The 15,960-nt window shown below is 36.2% G+C and overlaps 1 protein-coding gene across 1 annotated transcript; it reads left to right on the top strand.

Annotated features, from left to right (window-relative positions):
• The first annotated feature begins 8,007 nt into the window (after positions 1 to 8,007).
• Positions 8,008 to 15,752, top strand: LOC138316220 (neurexin 1-like). The gene is made up of 5 exons (XM_069257807.1): positions 8,008 to 8,204; positions 13,840 to 13,937; positions 14,168 to 14,363; positions 14,524 to 14,673; positions 14,994 to 15,752. Exons 1-5 carry the CDS (start codon positions 8,109 to 8,111, stop codon positions 15,099 to 15,101), a joined length of 648 nt encoding a protein of 215 aa, XP_069113908.1. The 5' UTR covers positions 8,008 to 8,108; the 3' UTR covers positions 15,102 to 15,752.
• Positions 15,753 to 15,960: the final 208 nt, after the last annotated feature.

Here is a 15,960-nt window from a genome sequence, read left to right as displayed (position 1 = left end):
ATATATTGGTGTATGCATATATTGGTGTATGCACATAATATATTGGTGTATGCACATAATATATTGGTGTATGCACATTATATAATGACCAAAGCACATATATAAAGACAATACCACATCATATAAAGACAAAATCACATAATATATTGGTGTATGCACATAATATATTGGTGTATGCACATAATATATTGGTGTATGCACATAATATATCGGTGTATGCATATATTGGTGTATGCACATAATATATTGGTGTATGCACATAATATATTGGTGTATGCATATATTGGTGTATGCACATAATATATTGGTGTATGCATATATTGGTGTATGCACATAATATATTGGTGTATGCACATAATATATTGGTGTATGCACATAATATATTGGTGTATGCACATAATATATTGGTGTATGCATATATTGGTGTATGCATATATTGGTGTATGCACATAATATATTGGTGTATGCACATAATATAATGACCAAAGCACATATATAAAGACAATACCACATCATATAAAGACAAAATCACATCATATATTGGTGTATGCACATAATATATTGGTGTTTGCGCATAATATAATGACAAAAGCACATAATATAAAGACATAGTCACTTAATATAAAGACAAAAACACATAATACATTAAAGATTTACCGCATAAGACAGCTATGACTTTCCATACACGTAACCATGTCACATCCAAAATGAAGATAATTAATTGGTTTGACGTCACGTTCACCCAAATTAAGAGATGAAAAAGTTCCAGTTTAATCTGCTTAAGACGTATTACCGAGCTTCTTGGTAATCCGCCCGTACACCGTCACGTACGTAAACGTGCACGTAAGATTGCGTGGGAGAAGTGTGTGAGCACTAAACAATTCACAAGAATATCATTGTCTAGACTCATTTGTGAATGTATACTTATTGTAATGTGTATTGCAATAGTTTTCATTAATCAACAAAGATACTTTTGGATACAAAACCAACTATGAACATTCCATTAGGAATTCCTATAACCATATCGAAAGCAAATTATATTCTTTCATTAGAAAATATTTGTCTAAATCTATCATGTAGCTATTTAGGTGGGGGGGGGGGGGGGGGGGGGCAAACCCCCCCCCCCCCCCCGTTTCCCAGGACGGGGGGGGGCAAACATGTCTTTTTGCCCCCCCCCCCCATTTTCGCCCACTGAAATTTTCTAAAAATGCTTATTTGAAAGAAAAAAAGGTCCTCCGGCACATTTTTCGTACTTCATTCTAGAAAATTTTCCGCTGCGCGGCGCATTTCCTAAAACGTTCAAGCACATAATGTCAAACCTTAAATAGTAAAAATTCAATACACACAAACTAGACTGAAAATCTCCATTAAGGAATTCTATGTACTATTTTAAAAAATGTCTCTTAAAAGATCAATTTGTTTATATGTCTTAGCGAGACAATTAATTCATTTTTTTATGTTACACAACAATGTGCCGATGGTGTGAAGCCGGTATATTCAGATCGAGTAGGGTTGCATAATGTTATTACGACACAATTATCATTTCTAAATGCAGGTAGCTTTAAATCGAAAAATTACCATGTTAAGAACGCTTTATAATCATTAAACTTTATCGTAAAACTCATCTCAGCCATTCTAAATCGTAATTTTTTTCCCGGGGGAGACCCCGGACCCCCCTAACACCAAATTCTCGCGCCTATGAGCGCTCGCAAATTCATCAAAATGCATCGTAAAACTCATCTAAGCCATTCTTAATCGTAATTTTTTCCTAGGGGAGACCCCCGGACCCCCCAAACACCAAATTCTCGCGCTTTCGGGCGATCGCAAAATCATCAAAATACATAAAACTGATCCCGGGGTCACCCTCAGACCCCTAATAAAACACAAAAATCTCGCGCCTTCGACGCTCACACACTAATTTGGCCAATTTGCGTATTCGTTAATTTCCTTTTAGCGACCCCACTGTCTATAAATGTGTACAAGGATTAAATTTAGTGATATATGAAAAATGTACATAAAGCATATATTATATGGTTGGGAGTTGAATTAATCTCCTCCTGTAGGTGTGGCGGGGGGGGGGGTTTACAAAATATTGAGGACCTTTGCCCCCCAATGACGTTTCATCTTCCTACGCCACTGAGTTGTATTAAAACGGTAAGTTCTATTTTAAAGAATGAATGTCAGTGAAGCAGATTTGTCAAAAAATACAGGTGTCGCAAAACACACTGATTAATTAGCACAAAAACTACTTGCATACAGTAACAGGGTAAAAAAAGAGGTTATCACAAAATTCAACCGGTGAAATGTGGAAATATTTGCAATATTTCATATAAGGAAAAAATTGACAATTCAAGTTAAAACATGCATTTGTTTTTGAGAAATAAATGAAGTAGTGTATTTCAAAAATCGTTTCTGAAAAATCCCCAAGTAAATAGTTATGACTGTGTCGTGTCCACGGATGTCGGTATAATAGTCATTTTGATAATTGCCTGAGTACCGGTATATGACTCCGACCATTATATATATATAATACAAAATTCTTGTATACTTTTAAGAAAACTTTATAATTATATAAAAGTTTGGTATTGCCCATGTCTCTTTGCTAGAAATGCGTTTTTGACTAGTGTATGTTAGTCTCAGCCCCTCATCACTAAGAGGCTGACCATGTAGGAATTACCTTTATTGTACAAGTCCACACATTCTAATTTAGTCTATATATGGAATTATCTATCATATAGAAACAAGACGGGAAAATGTACATCACTTGCACATCCCGATGACGTGGACTTTCTTCTACGGGATATTAAATCCCATCCGGTATATCTCCTACACGTGCTACTAAACTTATACACAATAACTAAAACGTTACACAATACTTCCTTATACGTTATCCTCATTTGTAAGTTTAACTAAAACTAAACGAAAGGATTAAACATTAAATTTAAACACTCACAGAAATAACGGTAATTAAGTATATTCTATCAACAGCTATTTTTCTATTAATAGCCATGAGCATTTTAAGGAAGTACCGGACTATGATAGTGGAGGCAAGCCGGAGTACTCGGAGGAAACATTGATACCAGTAGGTAATTCAATGCATTATCCACGTGGTTTCAACTTGTAAACCAGAAGTGACCCAGCTCAGTCTGGTTTACAATTCTAATTAAATACATATCCTTATAATCATTCCGTTCAATAGAGGATCTGACAACATCCCCATGAGGGGTCACGTTCGGGTGACCATGACCGATGTACGCCTAGCTACATCAATATGAAAACGACATTTCGTCCTAGTATACATATACATGTAGCTTTGTTATGATCTTTGGGCGAAATAACTTCTTACACGAAAATAAATTCTGATAGTTTTTTCAAACTATTTTGTCCTCTGAAATTAACTTCCAAGATATTAGATGGCCAATTGGTAAGGTCACCAGATCGAGCGTGAATTGTAATTACATTGGTTAGTTTACAGGTGCTCCACCGCCGACAAATATTTTTTCTCGATAAAAAACAGGAGCAGACGAATTAGTGTTTTACTTCAGTTACAAAAGTTATTTACCTAACAGCATTACCACGACTGAAAAGTTTGAGCTTCTAATTTTAATTCAAGATTAAGACATTAAACTTAATTAATTGCGTCCCTACCAACCACATGGGAATCGAAGATCGCGACACAATTGTGCAGGATTTGTGATAATATGTCTGGACCTCTTAACCACTCAGCCACCACGCCCGAGGCCCCCAATAATTTTGCATTAAAAAAATAAAAAGTCACACGGGTTATATATATACAAACTTAAATACTTGGCTCGAGTATCCAAGAAGTGTCAAAATAGGTTACATTCAGCTAAAGATATCCGCAGCTATTGTACGTTGTTGTAAGTTTAGATGCGTCCGGGTGACGAAAATGATATAACTTCCTAGATATGTTATTCATGGACGACAAGGACGAGTGTGAATGAACATCCCGTGTACCATACACGCCCATCTTATCTATAGCACACAACACCTTTATTTAGCTGATGGGAACTCTATCATATATATTTTTTTTGTAAAATTATCCATCTTTAATTTAATATTTGAGGATTTACATACACATGTGCGAACTATTATTCCTCTGTTAAATCTATACAAATACAAAAATAGTTGCTTGTGTAACTTTTATATCAAATAGATCATTTTTAGTATACACATGTATATATATGTTCTTTTTATTTTTTGCCTGATATATAGACTATGTATTAGGCAATGTTTTTAAAATCTAATAATATAGACAGGATTAGCGGACTACATAAGAACATACTATAAAACCCATTTCCCCGTAAAACATACAACTGAATAAAACGAAATGCTTCTTTAAACCTAAAGATTTAAATCAAATGCGAATTAGAAAAACGTAATTGAGATATGCGGAAATGGAAATTGCGATATATGTGTAGGTTGTGTATTCAAATATCTTGTGAAATTGCATTAAATGCGAAGCTTTGCCGTGAAATGTTGCTTTACGTAGTCTGTATCATGAGTTAAATATCCTCAGATTTTATCACGTTGTTTGATAGTGTTGAGGTATGGTTCAATATCAGATCTTATAGAAGGTCAGTGAGCGATCTATCTATTACCGAGAATACTGTATCAATCCTCCATTGGAAACCATCTCCTACCTTTCAAAGCCGACTTATATTTATGAATGAAATAAATATAGGTCGATGTCTACATGTGATCACGTGTCCGTATATTGAAAAGAAAGATTGATGTATATTTCATGTAATCGAATTAATCGGGAGCTAGTGTAACATGGTCCCAAAACACACCGTGCTTCCAAATAAACAGGTGGGCTACGATTGTTCTGTAACGCCATTGTTTCTTGAGATTTCTGAACAGACAAGGATATCCATATTGGAGCATGTTACGTATACATAAGTACCATCGGAATGTCTATCTCTCCTTAAGGTGTCACGATCCGGTTAAATAGGTAACAAATATATATTACTGTACGTTCGCTCTCCATTTCAATTCGATATCTTCAATGTGTTTACGTTCACGTTAACGTAAAACTAGGTAATACTTGTTTGGCCGGTGTTATAAAAACACGACCATTGATAAAGAATCTGGTTCACACGGTCCATTTGAATTCAGCGAGCATGCAGCCTTAAACACATCACTATTTTACAGTACGTATATTCCTGATGTGATGATAGGGGAAACTTTGGGCTCAATGTGACGTCACGACGTCTAATGCTCAAAATACGCAGTAACGAAGTCGGTCGTATTTTCTTATTAAGTAATGTGTACTAGAGTATAGATATAACAGTATGATTAGGTTTTCCTATAGTGATCGTTACTTATAATTTTAGAGTTTCTTCATATGCATCATTCTATCCATTTAAAGTTTTGCTTTTATTAAATAAACAAGGTGAATGTTTTAATGATTGGAATTAAAACTGGAGTAGGATTCGTTAGAGCCATGAACATTCCGACTTATGAACACCTGAACACACACACCCTTTTATTTTTTCTCCTTCGTTGGTTCCGGACAATTACATTTGGCAAAAATAACTCATTAAACTATGCCGTTAGCATAGATCCGTAAGACTGGAAGATGACGTCACAACGATTGGACTTTTACTGAACGGACCCCAAATTCCATTCACTTTTCAAGTGTTGTGTAGTGATGACGTGTACAATTTATGGGTATTTTATCGCCAGCCTCGCATTCCTTCAATACCTGCCACTAATGCTCTGACATTCTTATCTATCAGGAAATTTAACTGATGTGTACTTTAAAATCTAACCTTGTTTTTTTTTTGCGCAAAACGTGTCAATAGGAATCAAAAATCGAAACGCTGAAATTCCTATAAGTAAACATATCGCTCAAATATTTGAATTGCAATTCAAGACCAAAGAGAAACTTCGCTACCATAAACGGCCACTGCTTTGCCATAGCCACATTAAACTATGTCTAACTAAACATTGTTAAAGTGAACAGTCGGGCAAGGATGGCTGAAGTTGGTAAAATGGTGTGAATGTATCCAGTATTATTTCTTATGAAATAGAAAAATAAAATCTCTCGTCAAAATCTGTCTGCGTACGAAAAAATTAATTTAAAGTATGAGAATTCTAAAACGTCCTCCCGGCTCACTATGTCTATGGTTACAGTTCCACGCAGCCTCGCTTTCAATGCTTTCAACTTTTCTTTACTTTAATAGTCAGAACTGGGAAACTAAGCAGAACTTGACCGTCCTATTAATATGTGAGAACTTTTGGAAGGCCAATGAACGCATTTAGACTGGTTTTCTTTGCCCGACTATTCACTTTAACCTAAACTGCTATAGTAATCAATGTAAATCTGAAACAAACCAAATTAAGCATCTGTAGGTCACATAGCTATCCTTTTCACACTTAACATCACTAGCCAATATCTTCTATCCATTTCTAAATACACGTATTACAACATTGCTAACCTAAACCATCGCTATCCTAAACCACCGCTATCCTAACTATTGCTAACCTAAACCACCGCTCTCCTAACTATTGCTAACCTAAACCACCGCTATCCTAACTATTGCTAACCTAAACCACCGCTCTCCTAACTATTGCTAACCTAAACCACCGCTCTCCTAACTATTGCTAACCTAAACCACCGCTCTCCTAACTATTGCTAACCTAAACCACCGCTCTCCTAACTATTGCTAACCTAAACCACCGCTCTCCTAACTATTGCTAACCTAAACCACCGCTCTCCTTACTATTGCTAACCTAAACCACCGCTCTCCTAACTATTGCTATCCTAAACCACCGCTATCCTAACTATTGCTAACCTAAACCACCGCTATCCTAACTATTGCTAACCTAAACCACCGTTATCTTACCCATAGTTAACCTAAACCACCGCTCTCCTAACTATTGCTAACCTAAACCACCGCTCTCCTAACTATTGCTAACCTAAACCACCGCTATCCTAACTATTGCTAACCTAAACCACCGTTATCTTACCCATAGTTAACCTAAACCACCGTGATCTTAACCATAGCTAACCTAAACTATCATTATTACTAACCTAAACCATCGTTATATTAACCATTGCTAACCTAACTATAATTGAAATGTGGGTTACTATAAAAATCAACTAAACAAGAAATAAAGGCTAATTACTTCAAAATAATCAATATTCTGACTGATGATTTAGGACATACTAGGGGTACACGTCTAAATGGATCCAGACGGAATACTAGTATGAAACTTTCGATCAAATAGAACCATGTGTATCTGAGTATAGCGTTTCATTGATATGTATAACATACACTTTCATCTTTTAGGCGATATTTGAATATATAAGTCACATTTAGTAAGATGCAACAGGGCCACAATTCAATGGAGCGTTTTATTTATGGTATATATCGTGTGAAAATCGACCAAGCCTTGTTCCAACATTAAAGATTCATATCCGACATAGGTGTAAATGAAAGTAATGATTCCTAAAATGTGCCTAGTCTATTAGGTGTATGTAGATTATCAAAAGAGAATTCGTGGCCCGAACGTAAACGTGTGTCAAACAACGCCAGGTGAGTAATGTCTACGTGTTAGATCGACTGTATCGAGAGGGATATTAAAATCTCATAAACGTTCCGTGTATGGATGTGAACATACGGTTACTATTTTTTTCACAATGACAACAAGGTCTCAAGTTATTCACACTCCAATACAGGTGTATGAAAACCGTCGCATTTCAAGGAAGGCCATTTTATGAATGAAAAATAACTAGGACACGCCGCCAAAACCGATACGCCCCTTCATTTAAATTTCATTCATAATTTCCCAGGGATATGAATTGTATTACACAAACTGACACGATAGGCCAGTGACGGAGTAAGCTGTTTACTATTTACGGTCGATTTAGTAGTAATGTAGAGTACCACGAGATGATGAAATCAATTTCAGGAAAACCAGCCAATCAGATGTCGCCAGTTAAACCCTCATACCCATATATATATAGACGCTTTCTCATTCATATCACAAAGTCCCGGTATCGGTGTGTGTAGCATAACTATATCTACCTACGTTTTAACACACACTTGTGGAATTTACTAATATCACCATCTGTAACGATGCATACCTGTATATCGTGGATGTTCAAAGTGATGACGCTTCTCTACCTGTCTGTTACATACCTGGCGTCGGCTTTGCCGTTAGACAGGTGCAAGGTAAGTAACAAAGTGTAAATTTACTATGAACAATTTCAATTTTGCGAATTCATTTGATGCATTTTTATCTAGTGCGTCAGAAACATGTATGCGATATGATTATGATTAAAATTAAATTGAATTTGGAGCAAGGTGAAGGGAGCAAAAAAGTATATTTTCTATAGCACTCCAATGCTCTGTGCTCTACTTTTACTACCGGTAAAATGTATATTAGTGAAAAAATAATAAAGTTAGCCTTCCAATGCCAGGTACACATTTGTACGAGAAAATTAGAAACGCATTACATTATATTAATAAAATTTGATTTAAACCTCACCTTTTGACATGTTTGGACAATTTGACAAAACTTTAGCAAAGCCGTCTTTTTACTATAGCGTCGACATTAAAATGCTATATGCTTCTTTTGATAAAACGACAAATAAGCCAACATTTTGATACAACGCATTTGACGAAGACCTCGCGGTTTTTCGGGAAGTGAATTTTTAACCAAAGTAAACATAATTGACATGTAAAAGTAGGTTTACACACATGGATACGATGGTTTGGCCGACATTACGTGGATACACTCGTATGATCTATTTTATGAATGGAAATTTACAGGTAAAATGTGACCTTGTAGATTCTGTAGCAGGCTCGTACAATGGGATGGGAGAGCGCGCGTGACCAGGTGTGCGCTGTGACATTTAATGTACCTGTCGGCGGGAAATTTATTCACCAATTCACAAACACTTATAGTGCATTTTACTACGATATTCCGTTATTTCTACTAGTCAGACAATCATTTGAAAGTCCACTTCCGTATGCTATATTTTTAAAAGAATATTTTAAATATCAAAGGGCGAATAAAAAAAACCCGACGGTGTTATGTTTTAAGTCGTACCAAACCGTCTCCATAGGTTGTAGAATATATGAAACTGCGTTAAACAAGACTAGGGGGAAAATAAAACAGACGGCGGTTTTATAGTTATTTAAGTCTCCTGATTAAGTTTCCGTGTGTTCCAGGTTTGAAAAATTCGATTTTAGATGCATATCAGATGAATAAATAGACATTATATAAAGTCATATCATCTTTAGAATAAAATAATTTTGCATGAAATTTCAGAAATCTTCAAATGAACCGAAGCAGTCTAATAAGGTCGATTCTAAAGTGCGAGTGCTGCCTAAGTGTTTTGTAACATCACTTTGATGACTGTTGTCACACCTATCTTGGTTTGGTTTGTTTATTTTTACGTCCTATTAACAGCCAGGGTCATGTAAGGACGTGCCAGGTTTGTTGGTGGAGGAAAGCCGGAGTACCCGGAGAAAAACCACCGGCCAACGGTCAGTACCTGGCAACTGCCCCACATGGGATTCGAACCCGCTTCCCAGAGGTGGAGGGCTTGTGGTAATATGTCGGGACATCTTAACCACTCGGCCACCGCGGCCCCTCACACATCACACCTATCTGCTAAATCTGACAGGTGTGTGAGCATTTGTACAAATATAGACCAGGTTAATGGGTCTCCAGCAAATGTCGGTAAGGCATGGAATTCTCCACAGAGTTATAATACATTTCTGTTACTTCCTTGTCAGTTAATTTTATTTGGGGTAAGTAGGGCACTGAAGTTCGTTAATCTACGATTTATCAAAAACATGTTATTCTCTGGGCTTCTAAACGGTTAACGATAAGTAATTTGATGTAAAGATGGTAACTCTCTTTGGAATCTAGAGGTTAAAACTTTGCTCATTTTTGTCTTTACTAGAATTGTCGCCAAAATACAACATTTTGCCGAAAGTAAATGTATTCAATAGAGCGTATAGACTAATTTCTTGATATGACTTATCCACTTTGATTTATATAAATGGCTTAAAAGTTGCATATGAAATTGATTTAATCGATTTTGTGTATGATAGAAACAGCTACAGTTACCACAGAAAGGACATTGTCGTACTGGTTTCAAAATCATTACATATATGTACAAAAAGTCGGTTATATAGTTTTGTTTAAATATGCAAGAATAAATTAGCATTTGACAGTAAACTTATAATGGTAAGTTTGAAAAAGTTTCTACGGAAACTTCAGTTTTTGCCGCTTTCCTTCATATAACTACAGCTGATAATAATAAAACGAGTAATAATTCAAATCACTTTTAGAATTTGGATTAAATTAATCTTACGTGCTGTATGATCGCGTGCCAAATATTCAGTGCATCACAATTGTGTAGTAAACCATTCATTATCATCAAACATATTTATGTAAAAAAATCATTTTCGAATTCGTTATGCACATGCATATAGTTGAAGAAATGACACTTTAGCGATTTTCTGTCCTTGATTTCAAAGGCCCGTTTGTTAAAAACATGAAACCCGATATAAATGTATCTGGTCGTATCTAATTGGAGTAAATAATTTGATAAAACGGAAATTTAATATCTTCTGTTTTAATTAATTGTATTGTTAGATCTATTTGTTAAAAACGAAAAGAAATATATATATATATTGCAGATTTTATCACATAAAATTCAGGACAAGTTAAGTAAATACATTTTCAATATACTTATTTAAACTTGTTAATATGGTTCCAATATTACCCACTACGCTGTGTTACACTCCAAACTATACGATAATGGTGAACAGGATGGGGGAAAACTAGGATAGTGTAACTTTAGTTTCATATACACAGAGACCTGATAATTAGACTGAACACTAATACATCCGTAGCTTTGTGACTAGGATAGGTATAAATACATTTGGTTTGTATCCCATGGTCCCTACAGAACCTGAATGTGTCGGATACAGGCAGACAGTCACTATTTCCCATGCCCCTGTGATAACGGTCTAAAGGTCTAAATAACTACTTCCCGTGTCCCTGTGACAAATGTTTAGGTTTAAATAAGTATTTTATGTGTCCCTGTGAGGAAAGTATAGGTATAAATAACCACCTTTCAAGCCCCTGTGGCCTTCCGTCGTATTTCGTCTTACCAGGTTAACGATGAAATGTTTTACGTATATAATCGCCCTCCCACGCGATTATACTATTTAAGGAAAGAGTGACAGGCCAGTCCTTTATACATACAGCAGTACCTTTGACAAAACGGATGCAAAGATGAAATGGACATGTTGACAAGTATACATCCATACAGATGGCTGTAATACATGTATGGGTCATATCAGATATAGTGTGGTTTTGTCTGTCAAAGTTGAAAGTCATGGTTGATGTTCTTTAGAACTATGCAAAATATTGGTCTTAATGTATAAAATGATAGTTATAAAGTAATATAATAAAATATGTTTAATTGATGGTGATTATATTTTGTGCCAATTAATTGCCAATTTGTGCATAATTTGACCCAAATTGATGTGCGCATTACCATGGGGAATCGACATCACTCCAGTATTAGCACCATTCCTTTACTTTCTATTGTATATCATATTAGATGTGTGTATATCATATCAAATGCTTATCTTTAACCCCAAAAAACTCGCCCAATTTGTGCCACGTGTTTAGAATCAGTCTTTCGGAGACAAAATGGTACAGTGTATTGTTTCATATATCACACACACACTAATAAGAAAAGTGAGGTGATTTTGGCAGTATACGTTTCCTAATAAAAGCTTTTTTGTAAGATTACATTTTAACGATGCGTTATGACACAACTACTTAACGGAGACAACTGATTGGCTGGTTACTCGTCGAGAAAAGTAATAATTAACAAAAACTTTCCTTCCTAGTGTCCACGTTCAGCAGCCCGTATAAAGGCCCTCCACCTGACTCTATTACATCCTCCATATCACATGCCGGAACCATAGGGCCACGATTCCGCCCCAGTACCATCCCATCCGGCTCGGTACACAGCATTACGTGCAGTCAATCACCCAGAAACAAGTCAACTTCGCGCCAAAATACGACATTAGTAAGATATTGTAGCCGTCCAGGTGTTTTATATAACATTACCTGTGTATACAATGTAAATTTGATTTAATTGTAAGTGTCGGATTATGCGGTTGAAACTTTAGAAGCCATTTAACACTGTCGGTTGAAATATAAGCCAATGAGCCTCTCAAGTCCCTTTAAAAGTCAACAGTTGACAGTCAACAACCAAGAAAATAAATGTCACCACTTTCATTTAGCATGAAGCATTTGAAAAAACCCCATAAACAATGCTGTGTTCAGAAGGGCACCTTGTCGAAAGCCACAAGTTTAAACAATACAGTATTTAGATTGGCACCTTGTCGATAGCCATCGCGTGTTCCGAGAGAAATTTTGCATCTCATTGGTAAATCGAATGATTTTAGACACAGTTTACTGTTGATATAGTCTCCTCGGCTTATACAATAGCAAGAATTTCGTGTATTTCACTTGGTCTTTTAAGTTTGATCGACACAAAATGCCTCACCAGGTCACTTAATGAAAGGTATCAACTCTCACGTGAGAATGTTGATTTAAATTGTTATTAGCATTGTCTCGTGACTTCTCCGACCGCGCGAGAGTACTAATTGACCTCAAAAGAAGACCCGTCAGAGTTCAATTGTTCAAAACCTCTGTTAGTTTCATTTCTATCCACAAAATGAACGTTTAACCAAGTAAATGTTAGGCGTTCTTTAAAATTTTCTCATCAAAAGAATCAACCTGTTAGCAATGATGCTGCAAATGCATTGATTTTATTGCATCCAAAAGTTTTAATAATGGATTAAAATTACGCGTGCTGTTAAGCTAATACGGATATGGACAAAACTGGACTAAAAAATGACCAGTGGCTATCGTGTTTACGTTGCCCACACTAACGACCGCGATTGATTGGATTACGATCCTGATCTTTGTTGTGGCGGCTCAGCAATCTGTCCGGGGGACCTTAGTCGCAACAAGTTAAGAGTGACCGCTGCAAAGTCTATTGCCTCTTTAAAAACAGAGGCATATATTCTTGAATTATGGTGTGATATTTTGTTAAGATATTAAACAAATTGAAAGGGTTGACATTTTATAAAAACGTATGCAGTGCTATTGTTGATCGCTTATATTTTCAAGGTGTTCGATTTCTATGTTAGGACTTTCAGGTACGGGTCGATGACTTTCTCTGTGTACTCCGTTTTCTTCTCCAGCAACACATGACAAATTATTGAACGAATAAGACGTAAAATAAAATAACTACAACTTTTGTTGTGATAAAAGTTTTTGTTCTCCACTGCTAACTATACCCAGGAATACGAACGCATACTCTGTATTTTACTTCCAGAAAGCTTATATTGATTTATGCAAGCGTTATATTGAATTTAAACATGTAGTTTGAAATCTGTAAAAAAAAAAACAAACAAAAACTAGTATTTGCCATAATGCGTGTTCGGTACACCAAAGTTATAGGTCCTTGGGTCCGAGTACACCAGTGGCGAGACTACAGAGATAAGGCCAATATACCTGTAGCTAATATCTACCTGATTTCCTGTAGCCTGCATGTCCTGGCATAGTTTAGTAGAAATAATGACTGCGTGCAATACCGCCTCTACGGACCTCGAGTTCAAATGTGGCGAATTACAATGTATATAAATTGGAAAAAATACGTATGACGAATGCGGATCATATTACAATTTAGATAAAGTTGTAACTTTATTTTGTAACAGATTGCTTCATATCTTCATGTTCTCATCTTTTTACTTTCAGTCTGCTATCTCCGTTTTCTCCAACAATGGTGCCTATATTGAATCCCTCAACAAAAGCCGGGTAGCCCTGCCAGTATTACAGAAAGGATTTACTACTGGGTACGTATAAAGTAAACATTAAATTCAGTTCTATCAATTTCTCATGATGCACACTGCAACGGCAATTGCAATTCTTTCATCATAGTATACACATGTCTAACTGACTAATATAAGTATATACTTCTTGTAAAGTAAATACATTACATTCACATACATAAACTTATATATAATCTAGTCATTTTTGTCAAGCCCGACAAATTATTTACGTCTGTTTGTTTCTACCATATAAGCCACGAGATGAAATTTGAGTTCAAGACGACATCACCAAACGGAGTCTTATTTTACCTTTCTCCTGAGCGTCGACAGAACGAGCTTGTGGCCGTTGACATCATCAACGGCCACCCTAGATACCACATCCGGTGTAAACAAATCGAGGCTACCCTTACACTGTCCAGAATACGGGTGGATGACGGAAAATGGCACAAGGTTAGATCTCCTGTTCCAATAACAATCCAAATAATGGTCAAATGATAATTGTTGAAATAATGTATTCAAAGAAGCTCCTGTCTTCCAGCAACGCATATCTTTAATGCAAATAACATGTATTTAGATTTAGAGTTGATGTATTTTAACGTTATGTTTACAGATAGTGTTCCGGAGGAGGAACAACCGCGGCAAACTGTTTGTGGACCGCACTCCGTATTTCCATGACTACCGTGTTGACTGCGGGGCGTTTACGTCCTTGACCTTGGGAGGTGTCGACCCGGTCCGGAAATATCACAATCTACAGCGAGAGGTAAGATAGTTCACAAATTTTCCAACTTGAGATTATGCATTACTTCAGCTCCACAAGTCGTCTTGCATGTCATCTTATCATACTTTTCATAACGATACTTTAAGTCAGTAGGTGATAAGGGGAGATAATTGAAAACGATTAATAATCAAGACGGAGATGAATTTAATGCGTTGATATACTTACTAGGGTATGAATTGCCTCATGTATCATCGTAAAAATCGTTAAATAATGCCACTGAACAAAGCCGATATTGGATACGCACTGATTATTTTAAATCATAAATTGAAATGTAATTAGTTTTTTCCCATTTCTGTTTGCAGTTGAACACAAAGCGAGGCCATTTCCTTGGCTGTATCCGGCGTGTGGACGTGTCGACGGGAGTTGACGAGAGTCGAGCTGAGTACCATGGTGTCTCCGTTTGCTCTTGATCATCAAATACGAGCACAGTATTGTTGCATTCTGTGATAATGACGTCATATCTTTATTTCTGAAGATGATGTCATCACAAACATTACGAGGAAATACTCTCTTCTAATGCCGTTCACGTCAAACATATCAACATTTGCGTATAAACGGGAGATATGTGTTCAAAGAAGAGTTTATAGACCTCAGGGTTGCCTGTTTACAGGCTCGAGTTATATGCCCTTTGTTTTAAAAGGTCGCATATGAAAATGAGACGGTAGACTACTGCAGTATTGAGCTATCTAGGAGACATTGTTCTCCTTTTTATAAACTACTCCATTTCGAAAGAGACAGGCGAGCATCAACTTCATACACTGTCAATATTTTAAATATAATGCTTGTTGTTGTTTGACTATATTCTTCATTTTAAGTTATTACATATGTTGCATTATGAAATTCTCTCCAGTAAAGTAAGACGGTGAATGTGAAGGTCACGATCTCACGCAGCTATCACGTGACCTGGACGTTTAGTGCTATTATCAGAAAGTGGGAAACTGTTGTAATGTTGTTTTCTCTTTTTGAGATTTTTTTGTGCATTTATAAGTTGTTAATTATTGTTTTGTACATAAGTATGTTGTTGACCTTTACATTGTATTAAATTTATTGGACTACTTTAATTCAACTTTGTCATTCCTTCCACAACATTCCTCTGTACGCCAAAAAGGTGGTGGCGAAATCAATTTTGCAATCGAGATGGTAGATTACAAATATTTAAAAAAATCTTTTTCATATAATACCTATATCCGGTGTACCAATTCAGTGAAAATGGCGTTAGTATAGTAAGGGTTGACACCCTCGGTATAATACGGTGGCTGATTTGTGCCA

The sequence above is a fragment of the Argopecten irradians genome, chromosome 2 (assembly GCF_041381155.1).
Source record: "Argopecten irradians isolate NY chromosome 2, Ai_NY, whole genome shotgun sequence".
In the NCBI taxonomy this organism is placed as follows: domain Eukaryota; kingdom Metazoa; phylum Mollusca; class Bivalvia; order Pectinida; family Pectinidae; genus Argopecten; species Argopecten irradians.
Note: the sequence above shows the minus strand (reverse complement) of the source record. Positions and strands in the feature narration are given on the sequence as shown.